The sequence below is a fragment of the Ceratotherium simum genome, chromosome 24 (genome assembly GCF_057802395.1).
Source record: "Ceratotherium simum simum isolate JZ-2026a chromosome 24, ASM5780239v1, whole genome shotgun sequence".
NCBI lineage: Eukaryota > Metazoa > Chordata > Mammalia > Perissodactyla > Rhinocerotidae > Ceratotherium > Ceratotherium simum.
In genome coordinates, this window is record NC_141923.1 from 31,601,457 (window position 1) to 31,621,541 (window position 20,085).

At 40.0% G+C, this 20,085-nt stretch overlaps 1 protein-coding gene across 15 annotated transcripts in view; it reads right to left on the reverse strand.

Annotated features, from left to right (window-relative positions):
- The window catches only part of SIPA1L1 (signal induced proliferation associated 1 like 1), a 363,798-nt gene that overhangs the window by 112,497 nt on the left and 231,216 nt on the right, over positions 1 to 20,085 (reverse strand). For all 15 annotated transcript variants that reach the window (XM_087448297.1, XM_087448293.1, XM_087448290.1 and 12 more), the window contains 2 exons: positions 5,233 to 5,363; positions 100 to 288 (listed from right to left, as the gene is read on the reverse strand). In XM_087448297.1, coding sequence (XP_087304423.1) covers positions 100 to 288; positions 5,233 to 5,363 — 320 coding nt within the window. The remainder of the gene's footprint in view (positions 1 to 99; positions 289 to 5,232; positions 5,364 to 20,085) is intronic.

The window sequence follows — 20,085 nt, forward strand, 5'->3', positions numbered from 1 at the left end:
TCAGTTTTCCCTGTCAAAAAAGAAATATTAAGATCTGTATCCTGGAAACCTATGGGAAACCCAAGCAACAGGAATGTTCTCCTCCGGAAGCCAACTTACCCCTTGTTCATCCAGTTTCATGAGCTGCTCTGTGACTTTGGGAGTGTTGAAGGCCAACCGCAGGCACTGGACATTGAGCTCGGGAATCACATGCTCCAGCACTTCTTTCAGGGGCAGCCCTCGGGCAGTCGAGTGCTTTGCCGTTGAGGGAACAGCATCCTCCAGGACTGAACCTCTCAGTGTCATGAGCTGGAAGAGAGATGTGCGCTCCGGTGAGGCCTCTCTGGGCGTGTGAAATGAGTAAATTCAGCAAATGCACTGAAGGCCGAGACTGAGGTCCCCCTTAGGGAGCTGGGAATGACTTTTGATTGGTCAAGCCAGGGAGAGAGAAGGAAGGAGGGAAGATACTTTGTATATGAAAAACTTTTAAGAAGACCCAGGCAAGTCCAAAGGAACTCATGATCAAGTCTTCTGAGCACATTTACTTCAATGCCAAATAGAGTACTTCCTTCAAGAGCTCAGTAAGATCAAGGTCTCTATATGGCTATAAAATGCTACAAACCATATTAACCAGGAAATTAAGAAGGAGATATCCCAGAGAAATAACTGAAAAATAAATGCTCAGAATTTAGATGTTATAACTTTTTGAATTATAAAAAGTAAGAGAAGGATCAAGTTTTAAACTTCATAACGTACCGCTGACAAGCATAAACTATTCATATCCCCAAATGCTGCTACAACAGGACAATGATTATAGTCAGTACAGCAGCACAGTCAACAGCATTTGAAATTATTTTAGATTTTTCCCTTATTTCTTGAAACACCTTCATTATGAAATATAAACATAAGCAAAAAAATTTCCCAATGTAATGATGATTTGCTGGAGCCAAGTTAACCAGACATGAAGCCTAAAGTAGTCTTAATTTCCAAAAATTTTCACATGGCAAAGTTGTTAACATAACTTAAACACTGTCTGGTGACCTAAGAAAAAGACCCATTATGTTGAACCAATTTCCATCAAGCCTGTAGGTTACAAGGCACTGTGCTGCAACAGGAGCTACGAGAGCTGAGAGAGAAGTACATCGAGGGATGCTTGTGGCATGTGAGAGGTAAGCAATTCACAAGTGCAATTCAGAAGGATATATTCACTAAGAAAAGTCTAACAAGTTTGGGTCCCAAGAGAGTCCAAAGGCAGAAAACGGATCCTGGTGGCTGAGGACACAAGGAAAGATCCTCATGGAAGGGGTGGTACTAAAAAGGGGCCATGAAATCTAGGAAAAGTTCTGCAAAAAGACCATGTCAGAGAGCAAAGGTATCAAGATAAGGAAGAACAAGGTATGAGCAAGAAAGGGTGACTGCTGTAGCTTAGCTGGATTTGCAGAGAGCGCAACAGAGGTGTCAGTGGAGGAGCGGCGAGATGGGGGCGAGCCCCAGGGCAGCAGACCCTGACGCAAACTCAGGGGTGGGCACCTCATCGGGCTCCAACAGGCAATCGCAGAACTTGTGTGAATGGGGACGATGACGTATACTTTAACTAAGTTGGCAAATAAGAGGCGAGAGGAAAAACCTGGAGGCAGAGAATATAGTTAGAAGAAAGTTGTAACAGTCTTCAAGCAACAGGCAAAGAGGGCATGATAGAGGATCAGCAGGGAAATTGGAAACTAAAGGAAGAATCACTAGGGAAGTAAAATCTACATTTGAAAACTGATGGAGAAAAAGGATGAGGGCAAGAAAAGCAAAGTCTACCAACATCTTACTCTCAGTACAAGAAAAACATACTTGAGGTATGTGCAGTCTATTAATTTAATTAGCATCTTTTCTTTCATTTATAAATAATTTGTTTTTGAATAACACTTGGGTAAAAAAATCATTTTCCTATGACTTAATATCTAATTGGAGAGAAATAGTTGTTGTTTTCTTTTCTTTTTTAAATCATAGGAAATCACTGAACAACTCAGTTGTTGTGCTCCTCCTTCCATGAGATAACCGTGCCCAGGGAAAGGAAGCTACAAAGGCTGGAAGGATTTTCAGTTGAGAAACCAAGACCAGGAATGCTAATCATCGCTAATCCTGCGCCACAGAGAGATAGGAGCTCACCTCAGGAAAGCCGAGGCAGAGGAGAAAAACAATGACTCATTTTTATATCTGAATCACTAGTATTACTGATATTTTTGTTAATGACTTCCAGAAACAAGAAGAGAATCCTCATAAGACCCTGTGCACCTACGCTGAAAAGCACCCACATGCCGTAAGATTTTGTCATAAACTGTCATGCTTACAAATACGAGAGGTCTTTTTCTGTTTATGTTGTGCAGTGATTATTTTTACTGAAATGAAAGAGATTTGTTTGTACTTCTGTTATCTTGAAGCCATTTACTGAAGCAACTGGAATGTCACTGTGGTGACCATGTTTTCTTTTTTCTTGATGCATTCGTTAATGAGAAATTAATAGCACAACTGGTCCCTACAAAGGCATAACAAAGAAGTCTTACTTATTACGTATTTAGTGAACAAGCTTTGATGGGAAGAGTGACGTGCTGTCCCGCCAAGCGCAGGAGCTGCGCACTGGGATCAACACCCAGAGATGTTTCTATCAAGGGGCTTTTGTTAGTTTATTTTGATGAAAGCCTCATAAAGATACTACAATTAAACCATATTTAAGAATTACTTTTACTGGAAAGAAAAAAATTACACAAAAGCTAGTAGCAATTAAATAGACATTAAAGGAAGGAAGGAACAGAGAGGGAGCGAAAGTACTATTTTAGCATCAGGCATGTAGTAATGAACAATTCAAAAGTCCCCATCCTCACAGGGCTTATATTCTAGCGGAGGAGACAGAAAATGAGCAAAATAAATAAGTATACTATGTGAGACAGTGTTAAGTGTTCATGAAAATAATAAAGCCTGGAACTGGATATGAAATGGGGATATGAGAGAGTAGAAATTTTAGATCCAGCGGACAAGGCAGGCCCCTGGGATTCATGAGCAAAGGCCGGAAGGAAATGAGAGAGCTCCAGCCAAGAGGATGCCTGAGAAAGAGCATCTACTACAGAGGAATAGGGAGATTCAGGCCCTGAGGCAGAGGTGTCCTGAAGTGGCCGGGAGGGGAAGAGGCCAGTGTGGCTGGAGAAGATCAAGCGAGCGGGAGTTATTGGGAATGAGGTGGGAAGCAGATGTGCACGGTCTCCTAGGCTAGCAAGGAGATTGGCTTTTACTCAGAGGGAGATGGGAAACCATTACAGGATTTTGAATTGAGGAACGACAAGACCTGGATTACATTTCAAAAGGATCCTTGCTAAGGAAACGGACCCAAGGGACGTCAAATGGCTCAGCAGGAAAAGGATTGAACTGCAAGACACAGAAGCAGAGGGAGGCGCAGGACCAGCATTTTGGGCCGAGGCCTGGAAGAACAGAGGTGGGGAAGGCAAGAGGCAGTGTGGTCCACCGAGTACAGCAGAGGGACCACGGTAATTTAGGACAGGAGTTAACGTTGGAGAGAGAGGCTGGGACCAGACGCGGAGCGCTGGCAAGGCAATCTGGAAGGGACAAGCACGGAAACCAGTGACAGGATCTGAGAAAGAATGTGCCAATTTAGAAAACTTCAACTCTGGCATGAAGGATGATAGGAGAGTGGCAAGATGAAGAATTTAAATGAATAAAAAACACAGAAAAGGAAGAACATGAGGTGGACTTAACTCAGAATGGCCTTGGGAGGGGAAAAAGATAAGAACAAGAGGGACAAAAACACTTGGGAGGAAGGTAACTGAGGCTCAAGGAAATCTTGTGGGATCTGAGAAGACAGACAAGAGCCACTAGCTACATCCAGCTTCAAAAACACAGTGTGTTCTCTGTGCTTTTCACGTTCAACAAAAGAATTTACGCTGCTTGACGATTAGCTTTGGTGTGGAGAAAAAGTACTCCAGAGCATGTTAGTTCTTCATTTCTCTCTGACCGCTATACACAACTCATGAGATATTCAAGTCTTGCCTTTAAAAATTCTTTTTTTAATTTCCCCAGAGTTCAAGCTTAGGAACAATTACTAAGTGAAACCAACCCCTGAAACTTGCCTTGTATTCAACAGGGGAAATGAAGCCAAATGCCCTATTTAAACTAATTTCAAAACCATTATTTTCTAGATACCTCAAGGGAGTATTAGGCATTAATGCACAACAACAATCCTAAAGTGAATTAGGCACGGAGAGGCAATAAATTGATAACCGTATCAATTTATAATATATAAATATATTTTTATTGTATAATTGTATAACTAAACTATATATATGTTTAGAAAGAAAACAAAGAAGAACCTCGTTATCCCAAATTTGTTCATGAGTTTTTTAAAAAAATGCTTTATTGGCTATTTTATTTTTCCTTTTCTTTTTTAACCTGAATTTCATTTTAAAATAAAAACTCAGGGGGCTGGCCTGGTGGCGTAGCGGCTAAGGCTGGCGTGCTCCACTTCAGCGGCCCGGGGTTCGCAGATTCGGATCCTGAGCACAGACCTACACACTGTTCATCAAGCCATGCCGCAGCAGTGTTCCACATAAAAAAGGGAGGAAGACTGGCACAGATGTTAGCTCAGGGCCAATCTTCCTCACCAAAAAAATAAAATAAAAACTCAAATATTATGTGTACTTAGATTCCTAAGGAGCTCCAAGAGCCTGTTTCATGCACTATTAGATAGTCTCCGGTTCAAAGAGTCTGCATCCTCGGCCTCAGAAAATAGGTTCAAGAGACAGCAAAGCAAAAGTTGAAAAAGAAAAGAGTCTTTTTCCCTTTCTTGGGTCAGGAAATGTCCTAAGCAATAGTTTGGAAGAGTGAGTTACATCTTGGGTGACCCCCTCTTTATGTAAGTACCCCAGCTCCTCAAGCTGGCTCAGTTCTTTCCGGCCGCCTCAGCAGGATATGCAATATCCCATTTGGGATTCTGAGGGCCCACTTAATGGACATATCTTTCTCTGAATCAAAACTCCTATTCATTTATTGCATCTATCCAGAGCTAGAGGGAGAGAAAGGATCCAGATCTATCCCATCACGGCCACCTCCAACCACCAGAATGAATGAAAGGGGCCATTGTTTATTCTAAAGACATCTGTAACCATGTGCTATTAAATTTAATTGCTTTGTTACTGCTACTGCTCTATTTTTGTCTCACTTCAATTAAGCCTCAAGTCTTTCTTGTGTACAACTTACCTCACTCGTTCTAAAAATTATTCGATAGTTGTATGGAGATCCATTTTCTTTCGTTTCTTCCGGTTTTTCCCTTCGAATGCTCACAGCCACTGGACCAAGATTTTCATCAGCCCCAAAATAGTTCCAGTGTTCTTAGGTTAAACAAGACAAAACAAAATTAGAATGTTACATTCTGCTTGATATTTAGATCTCTCAGAAATTACAGTATATCAATAAAATGTAAACACATTTAACAAATATTAATATTCTTCAATAAGTTATAAAAACACAGACTTGGCTACACAGCTTTCATTTCAGAGGAGGTAACACTGAACTGAGGTGGCCTGTTGAGTTTTTTTTACTGCAACTGACTACCTTAAAAAAAAAATCTGTGTTTTCTCCCTCTTCTACCATTTAAATAGGCTATATTTTTTTTTTTCAAAGATTTTATTTATTTATTTATTTTTCCCCCCAAAGCCCCAGCAGATTGTTGTATGTCATAGCTGCACATCCTTCTAGTTGTTGTATGTGGGACGCAGCCTCAGCATGGCCAGAGAAGTGGTGCGTCCGTGTGCGCCCGGGATCCGAACCCAGGCCGCCAGCAGCGGAGCGCGAGCACTTAACCGCTGAGCCACGGGGCCGGCCCTAAATAGGCTATATTTTATGTGCTTCCTTGCCTAAGGGAAGGTTAGTGTCAAGGCTTCTTAGCTTTTGTTTAAAAAAACCCTGAACCTATTGAGAATACAGTTTGAGGAGGGAGGGATTTCCCCCAGATTAAAAAAGATTTCCCTGAACTGGAGAGAAGAGAAAGGTCTGTGAGTCACTCGGCAGTGCTCTGCTCCCAGGTAGCCCAAGTATGATGGAATAGGGTCTCAGAGGCAAGAGCTTCAAAGTGCCCCAGGGAGGCAGAAGTCTAGACCCGCGGCTCAGGCCTCACCAATGGTCCCCATGTAGGTAGCACAAAAGGCATCCAGCAAAGCCACAGACCCTGAGGGCATGTGTGGGCTGGGACAACAGGCCTCTCCTAGGCCTGGTGTGGCCAGGTCACTGACGATGATGCAAGGGCCTCTTCTCAATGTTCTGGCATTGCTCAAGAGCCCAAACCCCAGCACACTGAGGGGTGGGGAACATCTCCAAAAGACTGGTGCTGAATTTACCTTCCTCTTAATAAGAAGGAAGGTCAGGGTCAAAATTAAATTAATTTACAGAAAATTTTTTAAAAAGATACTTACTGTATACCTAAGTATATACTTCTTTAAAAAAATTAAAATTGTTGATACATACATGATATGTTCACAGATGAGAAAGTCCATAAAACACAGAAATATATGAAAAGCTAGAGTAGATAACTTGTTTTTCACACTCCCAAAATACTTACTTTACACTGTTCTATTTCATCCACATGTGACATGGCTAAATGATTGAGTCATGACATGGTAGGTTATTCTCATACAAAATGCATAAATATTGGAAAAGACACGTTATTCTCTTATAAAATACATAAGTATTTGAAAATCCATGAGGGTAAGAGGAAATGATAGCATAAAACAGCTAATCATGTAGTTTTAAAATTTAGGTAATGCATATGAAAATACTTTGCAAGTACTAAAGAGTGATTACAGAAGACATAATCACAAATATTGAGGCCTGTCTGAGAATATCATCACAATCCATGGAAATTCAAAACAAGAAAACACAATGGGAATACAGGCAACAAACATCTCAAATATGGACAACTGAGAAAAAACCCAATGTCACAAAATTCATGTACAAACACTCATGTACACCCTCAAAGCACAGCACATGGGAATCACAGAGGTTATTTACTCTTACTTTGCACATAATTTTAATAAGCTTGGTTGTCTGGTCTTCAAGCCCACAGCTTTATTTCAGAGGTGTGATAATTCCAGATGTTGACAAAGTCCAGTGTGTAGGGCTGATATACACTTGCATGCAGACAGCAAAGTGATAGAACAACTGACGAGAGGGAAGAAAACAGAAAGGGAGGAGACAGAAATAGTATAAAAAAGCAGACAAGAACTTAAAGCAAAACAACACAGCAGTCTGGGGCCATTTACCGAAGGAGCAGAGAGCTTAACACGCTTCAGTAACTTCAGAAACTATTTTGGTCCTGCAGCACTGAACAGTGGATGTGTCAAAGGTGAGTGTGAGTCACATTCATTAAATTCTGTTCCTTCCACTTCACGGACTCAACTGAAACCCAACTCTCTAGAAACTCCTCAAACACACCCACAAACCTCAGGAAGGGCAGGTGAGACTGCTGTGCTCTGCTGCTGGGGAAATTTACAGGGCTGCCATCAATTCATCGTCAATAACCTCAACTCTGTCGTCAAGCTGTCCCTGGTCAGCTCTTGCTCCCCTTCTCTGGAGCAGGTATTTCAAACATACTCTGTTTTCCTTCAACCTCCCCCCACCTACCTCCTCCTCAACATCACCAAATGATAATGCTGTCTACATCATAAAGAAAAAAAGCCATTTCAGAAGCAATTGTCCTCACTTGCCACCATCATACACACAAACTTACCTGGATCCAGACTTTGCTTCCTTTTCTTTACAACCCAAAACCCACTCTCCCCGTACACTCTGGCCTCCACTCATTCCACCTTCCCAGGGACTCTGATGCCTTGATCACTCTCTCTTCTACTTCAACTTCTCCCTCTCCACCTGCTCATTCCCATCAGGCTCAGGCTCATTCTCATCACTTAATCAGGCTCGAGTCTCCCTCATCTTTAAATATAATACCCCCTCAACTCCTTATCAACCTTCAGCTTATCTCTTCATTCTTTTCTTCCATTGGAAACTTCTTGAAAGAATTGCCTAAATTCTTGCCTTAGAATTACCATAATCTGACTTCCATTGCACAGTCACCAACGATAGTCTTAAAGTTAAAAACAAATAGATACTTTTGGTCCTTATCTTGCTCAGACTCTCCATAACATCTGGCACACTTGATCACCTTATTTTTTCTGGAAACACTCTTCCTGGCTTCTATGACACCACCCTTGCCTGATTTTCCTTCTACCAATCTGGCTGTTCTTACTCAGTTTCCCTTCCTCTTCCCATTTTGAATATTCCATCCACTCTCAGAAGTTCAACGGCCATTTCAATGTTGAGGACTCTCAGAAGTCTTTGTGCCCACTCCAGACTTCTCTAAGCCCTAGATCTTTCTTCTACCTAATGGAACTCTCTATTTGTTTGTCCCATGGGCATCTGCACAAGTGAACCCATCACCTTCCACATAATCCTATATAGCTCTCCCTGCAGTCCCAATTTCAGTGACTGCTACCACATTCACCTAGTTGTTCATGCCAGACTCACTGTCATGCCCTGTGAATTCGAGTTCTTGAATATCTCTCAAATCTATCTACAGTCACTCACCGCATAATGACGTTTGGGTCATCGACGAACCACATATACAACTGTGGTCCCATAAGATCAGTACCATATAGCCCAGGTGTGTAGCAGGCTACACCATCTAGGTTTGTGTAAGTGCACCTCATGACGTTCGCACAACAAAAATGCCTAACGATGCATTTCTTAGAACGTATCCCTGTCATTAAGCGATGCGTGACTGTACTTTTTTCCATCCCACTGCCACTGACTTACGCTCACCATCATTTCCCTGGATGTTTCTAAGTTTTCTAACTGGTTTGCTTTTAACCAATTTGTTCACAGATGATCCTTCTAAAATCAAATCTGACCACTATTAAGTTTAAAATCCTTCGCTGGTTTCCCAAGGGTCCTTGGATATTTTCATGGCTTCCCAAAGGCCCTCACAACTCGTCACTCCTGAGCCTCCTTCAACTTAGATCTTTCCATCATCCTTCTGAACCAATTATACTGAATTTCTCTCAGTCTCTCAAACTCACCAGGCCCCTTCTCACTTGACAAACTCTGCCTAGAACATTCTTCCCACAACTCCACTTTATTTAACTAAGTCCTCTCATCCTTCAGGTCTCAACTGAAATATTATTTAGACACTATCTTCTAAAAGAGTGACTGAACACTAGAGCAAAATGAAAGTGTTTATTTTGTATATTAATAATGTTATTCTATTTTAAAGTGTTAAAAATTCACAAAAATACAAGTTATTGAAATCAAATATTTAATATATTTCAAATACAAAAATTTACAAATGTTACAACAAAAAGATGTAAATTTCTAAAAATATAAATATTAAAACACAATTTATACTTTAGTATAAACTGGCATAAGAAATACAGTGTTATTTAAAAAGAAACTAACCCCTACATAAAAATAAAGAATGTTAATTAAAAAACAGAAAAAACTAAAGATCATTTAAACCTTTTTTGTGTGTCATCCAAACTCAACTATATTTTTGTGAAATTTTTCCCAGCTGCTGAATATGTACATTTCTGAGTTGGGGGAACGTTCATGAGATAATTATAAACCAACTTCTTTTTTTTTTTTTTTTTTTTAAAGATTTTATTTATTTATTTTTCCCCCAAAGCCCCAGTAGATAGTTGTGTGTCACAGCTGCACATCCTTCTAGTTGCTGTGTGTGGGACGCGGCCTCAGCATGGCCGGAGAAGCAGCGCGTCGGTGTGAGCCCGGGATCCGAACCCGGGTCGCCAGCAGTGGAGCGCGCTCACTTAACCACCAAGCCACGGGGCCGGCCCTAAACCAACTTCTAATACCTTCTTTAGACTCTATCTTCAAACAAACCCATCTCTGGTTTGATAACCCTGGAAGATCTTTTTAAACTTACATGTGTGTTTGATGTCTTTGCACAATCTTTTTTTCTTGAAAAATACCTCTAGCTATTACTTCCAAGAAAGCATTTCCATTTGGTCTTCATCTATTTCTGTTTCATTAGTATAGATGGAGATTCTGGTTTCCTGTGTTAAATGCACTATCATGATCAGACTCTGCTTGTTCAAAAAGTCTTTCAACTTGAATAAGAATTATTCTTACAATAAAAGCCTTGTTTTTTTGTCTACTGTCCATTTTTTCTACTCCTGAGGATTACAGAGGTATAGAAAAAAAACCCTTTCTACATGAACACAACTTTATTCAATTTAAAATCCTAATGCAGCATGTAACTCTCCAGTAGAGGAGTTTGATTTAGCAAGTCACCTTAAATTGAATTTTTGAGTCTTTAAACTTTGATCTCAAGATAAATGATTCAGATTTTTTTTTTTTTTTTTTTTTACCTAAAATACCAACTTCTTAGGGATACCCTGAGTCTGGTCCTCTGGCCATAACTGGCTCTGCCTGTCCTTCAACTTCACTGGACTGCAGACCTTCCTCACAGGACCAGAGCCTCTGGGCCGCACTTTCTGTACTTGCTCCATGCTGCAGGATTTTTATTTTTTCCTACCAGCCATCTATCTCTCTCCTTTGCTAGTGTCACCAATTGCAGAGAGCTCTTCCAGCCAGACCCACAATCAGCTCTGTCTTTTGCAGGGGGTGGAAGGCGAAGAAGGGGAACAAGAACAGGGGAGCTGCAGATGATGTGTGTTAAAGAAAGGCTGGGAAGCCTTTGAGGAGAGAATTCAGGATGATGAAAGTCAGAGAAAGGAAAGGGGAAGGGAAAAGGAATTGGAGACTCAAGTTGAGTGGATAAATCTGCTGACAGATGAATTGAAATACAGGTATTACAGCACCAAAAATAATGATCTTTTAGTGCCAGCATACTGGAATGCCAAAACCCAACATCACAATCACTATATTAGATGATATAATGCAGCGAAGAGAGGCACTTCGCCAAGCACTCTAATATTCACATCAACCGTGAAAATACAGATGTGGGAACTATGATTTAGAAAGAACAAGTCACTTTCCAGCCACAACCAGTAAAAAGCAGTAACAGAATTCAAACACATAATTTTAACTAGATTCCAAAGCTCATTTTCTTAGTCATTATATATAACATTATCTTTCCAAAAGTTTCTAAAAACTGTGTTATATACTATTGTGTTATGAATAAAAAAAAGTTAAACAAAACTTGATGTCTAAAGGGATTAACTAGCCAGATCACACATAAAGCTTTATTCCTTGATGTGCCATAGAGCCAACGTTTCACAGTGTTTAAAGGGACAGATATTAACATTTATCCATATATGGTTGATTTCCCTCCTGCCTTTATTTTTCATGTTTAACATCTAAACAAATGTTTAGCCTGAAGTTTTCTTATTAGTTCTGGTTTGTGAGTTTTTTTTTTAAATAATTTTATTTATTTATTTATTTTCCCCCAAAGCCCCAGTAGACAGCCGCATGTCATAGCTGCACATCCTTCCAGATGCTGCATGTGGGACGCGCCCTCAGCAAGGCCAGAGAAGCAGTGCGTCAGTGCGCGCCCGGGATCCGAACCCGGGCCGCCAGCAGCGGAGCGCGAGCACCCAACCGCTAAGCCATGGGGCCGGCCCGTGCGTCGTGAGTTTTAACAAGGATGGTACAAAGAGTACCAATGAGTGGTTCTGCCATCACTAGAACATTCGTTCCACATAAATAGCTGTATTTTTGGTTGACATTTGCAATAATAATGAAAATTCCACCTTCCTAGATGGGTGAAATAGTAAATAGTTCAAGGCTCTAAGTAATTAGATCAAGTACAATCACATCATCTGGTTATGAGCCGCATATAAACGTGTGCACGAGGCAAAAAAAGTTAAGCCTGGCATTTTAATTGTAAAGGAAAATACAATCACAGGAGTTATAGGGCTTCAACCAGCAATTTTTACATTGCTTGTACTGGTTTTCATGATATTCGCAGACTTCATATTAATATTTGAGTTGTACATTTCCCTAGGGAGACTAGGATAACTTAGACCATGTCTAATTATGAAAAAAATATGTTTTTATTTTTCATAAATAACTTATAAAGTTATAATTTACGGCTTAAAATATTTCTTTAGAATTGTTCATTTAAAATTTTAAATAGGGAAAATAGATCTGATAAACACAAATCAAAGAAACAGAATGCAAATAAAACTTAGCTACTATCCACACCTAACAAAATGAGTAACAATGTTGCTAAAGTGAAAAATGGTTCTTGGTGGAGCTGTAATCTAGTCACACACTGCTAACGGCGCTGTGAATCCGCACCAGCTGTTTCAGAAAGCATTATAGCAATAGATGTTAAAGCCACAAAAATGTTTGCATTCTAATCTTAGTTACCCTAACTGACTATGCAAAAGGAAAAATAAAAACTTTCCCATTTTCTCTAGAAAAGGTAACGTAACTTAAGCCAGTATAGAAGAGGAATATTAAAGATACTAGTACTAAGCAGACACACTTGGGCCTCATTATATATCAGCAGGTCAAGGAATGGAAAAACGTCAACTTGACTAGCTGGAATTAAAATTATTTCCCTGTTTTCAATATTTTAAACTATTTTTTCTTAAAATAGCCTACTTGGTGAGCTACACGTGTGCCACTGTCAGTGCAATCGACGACATGAACTTTTCAATATGCTCATTAGCTCAATATTTTCAATAGAGAATTTAGACAAAACCAAGAAGAGGTTCAAGTTGCTCAGATGTTTTGTTCATGCAACTTATTCCATCTTAATATGACGAATAATTAGGTTAGAAAGAGAGGACAGATCTAAAAGTTAGGAGAATTAAAAAAAAAAAAAAAAAGAACAAAACAGCAGCAGCAGCATATTCTGCTTTTAAAATGAAACACAGGTTTGCCCAAGTGGAAGTAATAAGAGTCCAAATGTTTAAAGAATGGCTCTTTCTGAGAAGTGCACTACTCAGTCTCTGGTCCCTAAAGGGCTCATCCTAATTATAAGGGTGGAGGTTCCAGGAGAACCAGATAGCCTAGGACCTTGCATCATAATCAAAAGCAGGTCAAAGTAATGGATGGGGATGTTTACACAGGACTGGCTACATGCCAGAATTATGTCCCAAAGCACTCCACTAAGCTTATAGTCATTGCTGCATAAGAGTAATTGCACATATTTACAAAGTGCACAGTACTCTGAAATTCTTCTTTCCATAGGTAACTCTTAAAAAGTAGGGTGGTCTAGTTGCTAAAATTGCATGAAGTTGTGGGGTTTAAAACAGCATCATGTGACTAGGCAGCCCCACCAGCCCCCTTAACTTGCCAGTAAAAGGGAGACTTTAATATTTATGTTGACATAAATAAATTGCATGAAATGATTAAAGAAAAAAAGTACAAAGAAAACTCTATCTGAAACAAAGGGAAAATAAAAAGTAACAGAACCAAAATAGAAATTTTTATTGCCTATTATCAATCTATGACAAATAGTCAATGATTATATTTTTAAAAACTCAATGTCACTAGTATTCAAAGAAATGAAAATGTTTGGGTCCTATAATAAATGTTCAAAAATAAAAACTGTAAATATTCGAAATAGGCAAGAAAATGTTAAACTACACGGTCTTAAACATACCAGTTGGATCTTTCTGGTCTAAGCTTTCTTAGGAGCAATTTGACAATAAAAACCAAGGTTCCTGTAAAGTTCACATCATTTCATGTACAGAGCTCTACCTTATAGAAATAACTGGACATGTGGGAAAAAATTTACATAAATAAGGTTGTTCACATAAGGCCAGAAGTTTTTAAACTTGTCTATGGGTAGAAATTAGGGGGTCCACGAACTTGAATGAATAGAATTCTATCTTTATTTTTACTAATGTCTAAATGAAATGTAGCATTTCCGTCAATTATAAATGTACGCAACAAACTACAGTAATATTAGCTGTACCTGTGACTTCGACCCCAACAGAATTTTCCTATCACATTACAGTTGTTGCAGACATATCAAAATATCAATTATGTTCATAACTACTTTGAAATTATGGTAGTTATCAGATCTGATGCTAGATCTTTTTGTTAATGCAAAAAGAAAAATATATATATATATATATATATAAATATATATATATATATATTTGTGTGTGTGTGTGTGCGTGTGTGAGAGCAAGATCAGCCCTGAGCTAACATCCATGCTAATCCTCCTCTTTTTTTGCGGAGGAAGACCGGCTCTGAGCTAACATCTATTGCCAATCCTCCTCCTTCCCACCCTGCCCAAAGCCCCAGTAGATAGTTGTATGTCATAGTTGCACATCCTTCTAGTTGCTGTATGTGGGACGCAGGCTCAGCATGGCGGGACAAGTGGTGCGCCGGTGCGCGCCCGGGATCGGAACCCAGGCCGCCAGTAGCGGAGCGCATGCACTTAACTGCTAAGCCACAGGGCTGGCCCAAGAAGCATGTATATTATTATGTCACAAAATTTTAAATACTTTTGCAATTATATCTTAATATGCTTGGTTTGTTTTGTATTTTTACTCTGTGCACTTAAAAACATTATTCTAAGGAGAGTCCACAGGTTTCACCAAACTGCCAAAGAGGTTAATGGAGCCAAAAAAAACCCCAAACTTAAGGACATCTGATGTAAGCATTATTTATAATAATAAGAAACTGGAAAACCTGAATTTGTAACAGCTAGAAAATTTTAAAAAAATGATGGCATAGCCAATTATGGAAACATGAAAAAAATATATAAAACTATATTTAATGATCTTGATCTTACTTAAAAAATTAACATGCATGTCTAAAAACATGAGACAAATAAAATCACTAGTAACCCTACAAGATTAATTTTCTATAGTTACTAATTTTTCTATAATGAATATATCTAACTTTTATAAAAGGAAAATTTTTTTTGAAGGAATTTTTTTTTTTGGGGGGGTGAGGAAGATTGGCCCTGGGCCAACATCCGTGCCCATCTTCCTCTACTATCTATGGGACGCTGCCACAGCATGGCTTGACAAGCGGTGCGGCGGTGTGCGTCCGGGATCCAAACCGGCGAACCCCGGGCCGCCGCAGCGGAGCGCACACACTTAACCGCTTGCGCCACCGGGCCGGCCCCCAGGAAGATTTTTAAAAGTATAAAAAATGTATTTGGTTTGCAAATGGTTAATGAGTATAAAGAATATTTTAAAAGGTTACATCTTATTGTAACTCTTTACTTTTAATGCTAGTTAATACTAATTCAAATGCTAGCTCAGCAAAAAATAGTATCTAACATCCAAATGAAAGAAATCACAATGAAACACCTGTCTCTGAACTCAATTTCTTGATATTTAAAACACTCTTTGTACCTCCTTACCAGGGATATTGCAGTAAGATATCTTCCTATGTAAAAAGCCTTCGAAGGATTTGGAAGTAAGTCTCCCAGAGACAGCCAGAAATACAGCCAAGGCAGAAGTGGGTGCTGCTCAGAGGGCAGGGACCAGGCAGTGTGCCTCAAAAACTCAGCACAGCCCACATACTTGCTGACTAACTGTCCACATGAGTAGTAGCGGTTGCTTCTGCTGATGCTTCTACCACATCGAAAGCTTCTACTTGACTCAAACGCAGGTAGGAAGACGTCTCCTCTCACTGCCCTGAAGCTCAGATGAATGGCCTCCCCATACAGAGGAGGGGGCTCCATGAGAAGACGAGGAAAGGAATTGATACAATAAAGCAAATATTTCTCAAGCACCTAATTTCACTGCCCAGGATGAGGGGCTCACTGGTGTCTGAAGTTATAATGAGGTATGCATTTGGAAAACAGGTGACGGGCTTTTATTATATGTCATCAACTTGTACTGAAATAACAGATCTAAAGGGCCCTTATTTCCTTAGACTGCAAAACAAAGAGCACAGAAATTGTATGGAATACAGGAATCAGTAGGCACAGCAGTCACTTTGATGTACTTTGACACAGGAAGTTGGGACAAGCATTCCCATTTCCATGTGTGATTCATATGTTAGCTGCTGTAACCGACTGTACCTGAGAGTTTTTATTTTTTACTTTTTATCTTGACTCCTTTTAGACTTACAAAAAAGTTGAAAAATAGTACAGAGAATTTCCATATATCCCTAACCCAGCCTCATCCAATGTTAACATCTTATGTTAACACACAGTACAATCTCATTATCAGAACCAGGAAATTACCATTGGCACGATCCCATTAACTAAAGATTTTATTCAAACTTCACCAGTTTTTTCCAGTTTTTTCCATTATGTCTTTTTGGTCTGAAATTCCACTCAGGATCCTACATTGCATTTAGTTGTTATTTCTATTTAGGCCCCTGCAGTCTGTTCCAGTTCCTCAGTCTTGACTTGTCTTTCATGACCTTGACACCTTTGAAGAGTATTTATCACTGCATTTGGGTTTGTCTGGTGGTCTCACATGATTGGACTGAGATTACGCAAGAGAACCACAGCAATGACGTAAGTTTCTGAGTGCATCATTTCATGGGGCTCATGATATGGACCTGATTCACTCCATTAAAGTGGTGCCTGCCAGGTTTCTTCACCATAAAGTTATTATCTTTCTCCTTGTAGTTTACAAGAATCTTTGGGCGGATACCTTGAGATTAGGCAAATCCTGCTTTTCCTCCTGTTTCTACTCAAACTGTCGCCCATTGACGTTACCATCCATCAGTTGTTCTATAAAGCTTACAATAGTAAAAATCAGTCTTGGTGATGGTGTTTCGGCCCTGTGGGATCAACTGGTGGTCAAGGTTAATGTCCACAAACCCACCACGACCACCCACAGACTTGTTTGTGGTCTCATTTCCTGAAAAGAGAGGAAAAGGAACTGCACCCTATTATTCAGGGTCTGGAGTATAACACAAGGTCACATACACAGAGCGCCCTCACCGCCTCTACCTGATGCTATAAATACAAGATACACTGGCTCCTCAACTCAATCAATCTTCTGCTTCGCATCAGCGCCAGGCTTTCATTCACTTTTGAAACGTGCACTGAGCTTGCCCAATCTGTGGTCCTTGCCGTCAAGGAGTGCGTAGACTGGTAACGAACCAGTGCATCACAGAGAGCACTGTGCAGGAAGAAGGGCACAGGGCGACTCGGAGCGGCAGTGGGAGAGCATCTTTGAGAAGGAGGGGTTACTCGGGCATCACAAGCCCAGGATAGGCAGGAGCCTGTCAGGTGGGTGAGAGGGACAGAGAACCACCCATTCTAATGCACATACTGGGCAGAGGAGGAAAGGCAGCTCCGTGCCGAGTGGAGCATGATAAAGCCCTCCCAACTCCGGCATCCTCATGGGTTTCTATCCTACACCGGCTTCACTGCCCTCTCACTCCACAGGGACACCTCCTTGTGAGGGGGGCCTCACTACTTTCCCAGCGCTGGCCCTTAGCCTTACCGTGTAAGGCAAGGCTAGCCGGGGAAAGAGACCCACAGGGCTGTAGAGAAGCCTGCCACCTACACAGTCCCCCTCGGCCTGTGTTCACAAACGTGGTAAGGTCACTAGACCACCAAGGAAAACCAATAGCATGAAAGAAAAAAACGAGACAAACAGAAGACCAACTGAGAAGATACAGACCATTCAGGGAAAAGAACTTAGAAAAAATTTTTTTCAATTAACACCAAAATAGAGAAATGTGGGATATATAAAATAAGAATAAGCTATTATGAAACATAAGTACAGGAAAACAAAAATAATGAGTTCCTAGGGATTAAAAATACAATTGATGAAAAAATAAAGCAAAAAGACTGAATAATAGAAAGTAGAGAACTACATACCAATCCCTTCTACAGAAGATAAAATTGACATATAGAGAATAAAAATAAAAATAAATTGAAATTATGAAATAAAAACATGGAGGATATAATCCAGAGGTTCCACCATCCATCTAAATAGAGTTCAGACAGAGGAAATAAGAAATTGTAGAAGATTTTTTAAAAAATATATTTTTTTAAATCAGGAAAAAAATCAATGTTTAATAGCTTCCCATTTGTCTTAAGAGCCCTAATAGCAGACTGTAAACAAAATGAAGACAGGTCTATCTGTTTTGTTCTCCTTCAGGCACTGTAGCTGGCACAGAGTAGATGTTTAATAAATATTATTTGAATGAATGAATAAATAAGTGTATGAATGTGCAGGTGTTAATTTTTAAAACTACTTTAAAAATATGAAGGGCACTCATTAATAGAAAATGAGATAATAAATTTGTACATGTATAAGAAAAGATACAGGTTACAAGCCAAATTATTGGAATTAGGGGAGGAATTACTTTCTCCACCTCTGTATTATTAACTTTTATAATAAGTATATGTAGAGTTTTGTATGATTCGTTTACTGTCTGTTTCCCTCCACCAGAATATAAGCTCTGTGAGGGGGGTCTGTTCTGTATACCACTCCAGAGGCCAAAACCACGCCAAGCACAATGTAGGCAACTCCTGCATATATGGCAGCCATGGAGGTGCAACACTGATCTCCCTTCCAGAAAGGACCTGCAACCAAGTAAGCCACAAGAAATGCAATTAGCTGAAAGTCTCTGGCTGTAGCGTCTTCGGATCTGCTGTAGTTTTCCAGCCTAGCCACACTCTTCCTGGACAGCCCCACCTAGGAACTGAGCATGCGGAGTAACAGGGCCTGACCATTACTGCCCAACACAGGACTTCCCTAATGCTCATTCTTTGCTCCACTGCTTGGCTGAGACTTTGTTAGATCTGCATCGTGGTCGGAGGCTCCCCCTGCGCAATTTTGCTTCCTCTCCCTTTCCTTTTCAGGGAGTCATATCTGCATCATGGACTGAAGGCTTTCTCTGCTAAATTCTGCTTCCTCCCCCTTTTTTCCTTCACAGGCATTACCCCCAATCGCCCAACAAACCACTTGTATGCCATACTGTCTCAACATCTGCTTCTCAGAGGACTCAAGTGACACAACATATTTGTCACAGGATTAAATTTACAAGTTCATGTAAATTTACATTAAAGGATTAGACTGTATTTGGCAATAGACAAGGGGTTGGAATTTGAGTAGGGCAGACTAGAGATGGACAGACTAAGATACCTATTGCTAGAATTTGGGAAAGAGACAATAAGCTCCTGAAGTTATAGAATTGGGAATGGGACATAAGGAACAGGAAGTCAGCAGCAATTCAAAGGCATACTCAAGAGGCCTTCCCAACTGATTGGAGATTGAAAACAATGACAGAGAGGCATCAAAGAGGCTTCAGTGTTTCAAATCCAAGTGACTGATAATAATGGCGGCACTTACAGCAAGAGGGCAATGATGAGGCAGGCTTGTCTAGGGAAGAAAACGAAGAAGTCAAAATTTATGTGCATGGTTTTGAGTTGCCAACTAGATAGGCATCCAGGCAGAAGGAGGTAAAGTTGGTGAGAAATGTAGCTAGAACTAAGGAGAAAAGCCTAGGAATAGAGGAATTTTATGTGGATATAAGTGTATACTAATTGTATTTTCCAAAAAAAATGTGAGGTCCTTAATTATAAAGGACATATATAAATCATGCTAATGAGACAGAAATAGAAAAATAAAAGATGAAAGTGGAAACAAACAAAGGTTGTGTAGTTGAGCGTCAAATTTGTGGGAGTTGAGGTAAAACAGGAAATACAGTAAAAAAAACAAAACAGGCAAACAAATAAAACATAACTATTATCAGAAAGGCAGGCATTTGGTAGCTATCAGAAAACAATTCCTGGTAACCAAATGTAAAATAAATTTCTCACACGGAACTTTCTGGAGGGGCTGAAGAATGACGTTATGGGCACTGCCTGCACCCTCAGTTTTATTGCAAAAGCATACTCTATTTTTATATGACTGGATCTTCAAAAGATGACCTTGAATAAAGTCAAGTGTTTGAGTAAATGTGGCCTTCTGACGGTCTATCTTGATTTTAAAAATAAAACAGGGAAGAACAGTGGAGGCACATGCCCTTCTAACCAACTTCCACAAACCTCTGGACTGAGATGGCTCAGGTAATAGAAATCCTGAATGCCTTACAGATCAGGGTTCAGATCAGTACTAGGACTCAGGAGATCACAGCCAAGAAAGGAGAGGATGCTTGTTTTCAAAGGAGCAAACATGTAAACCTTTA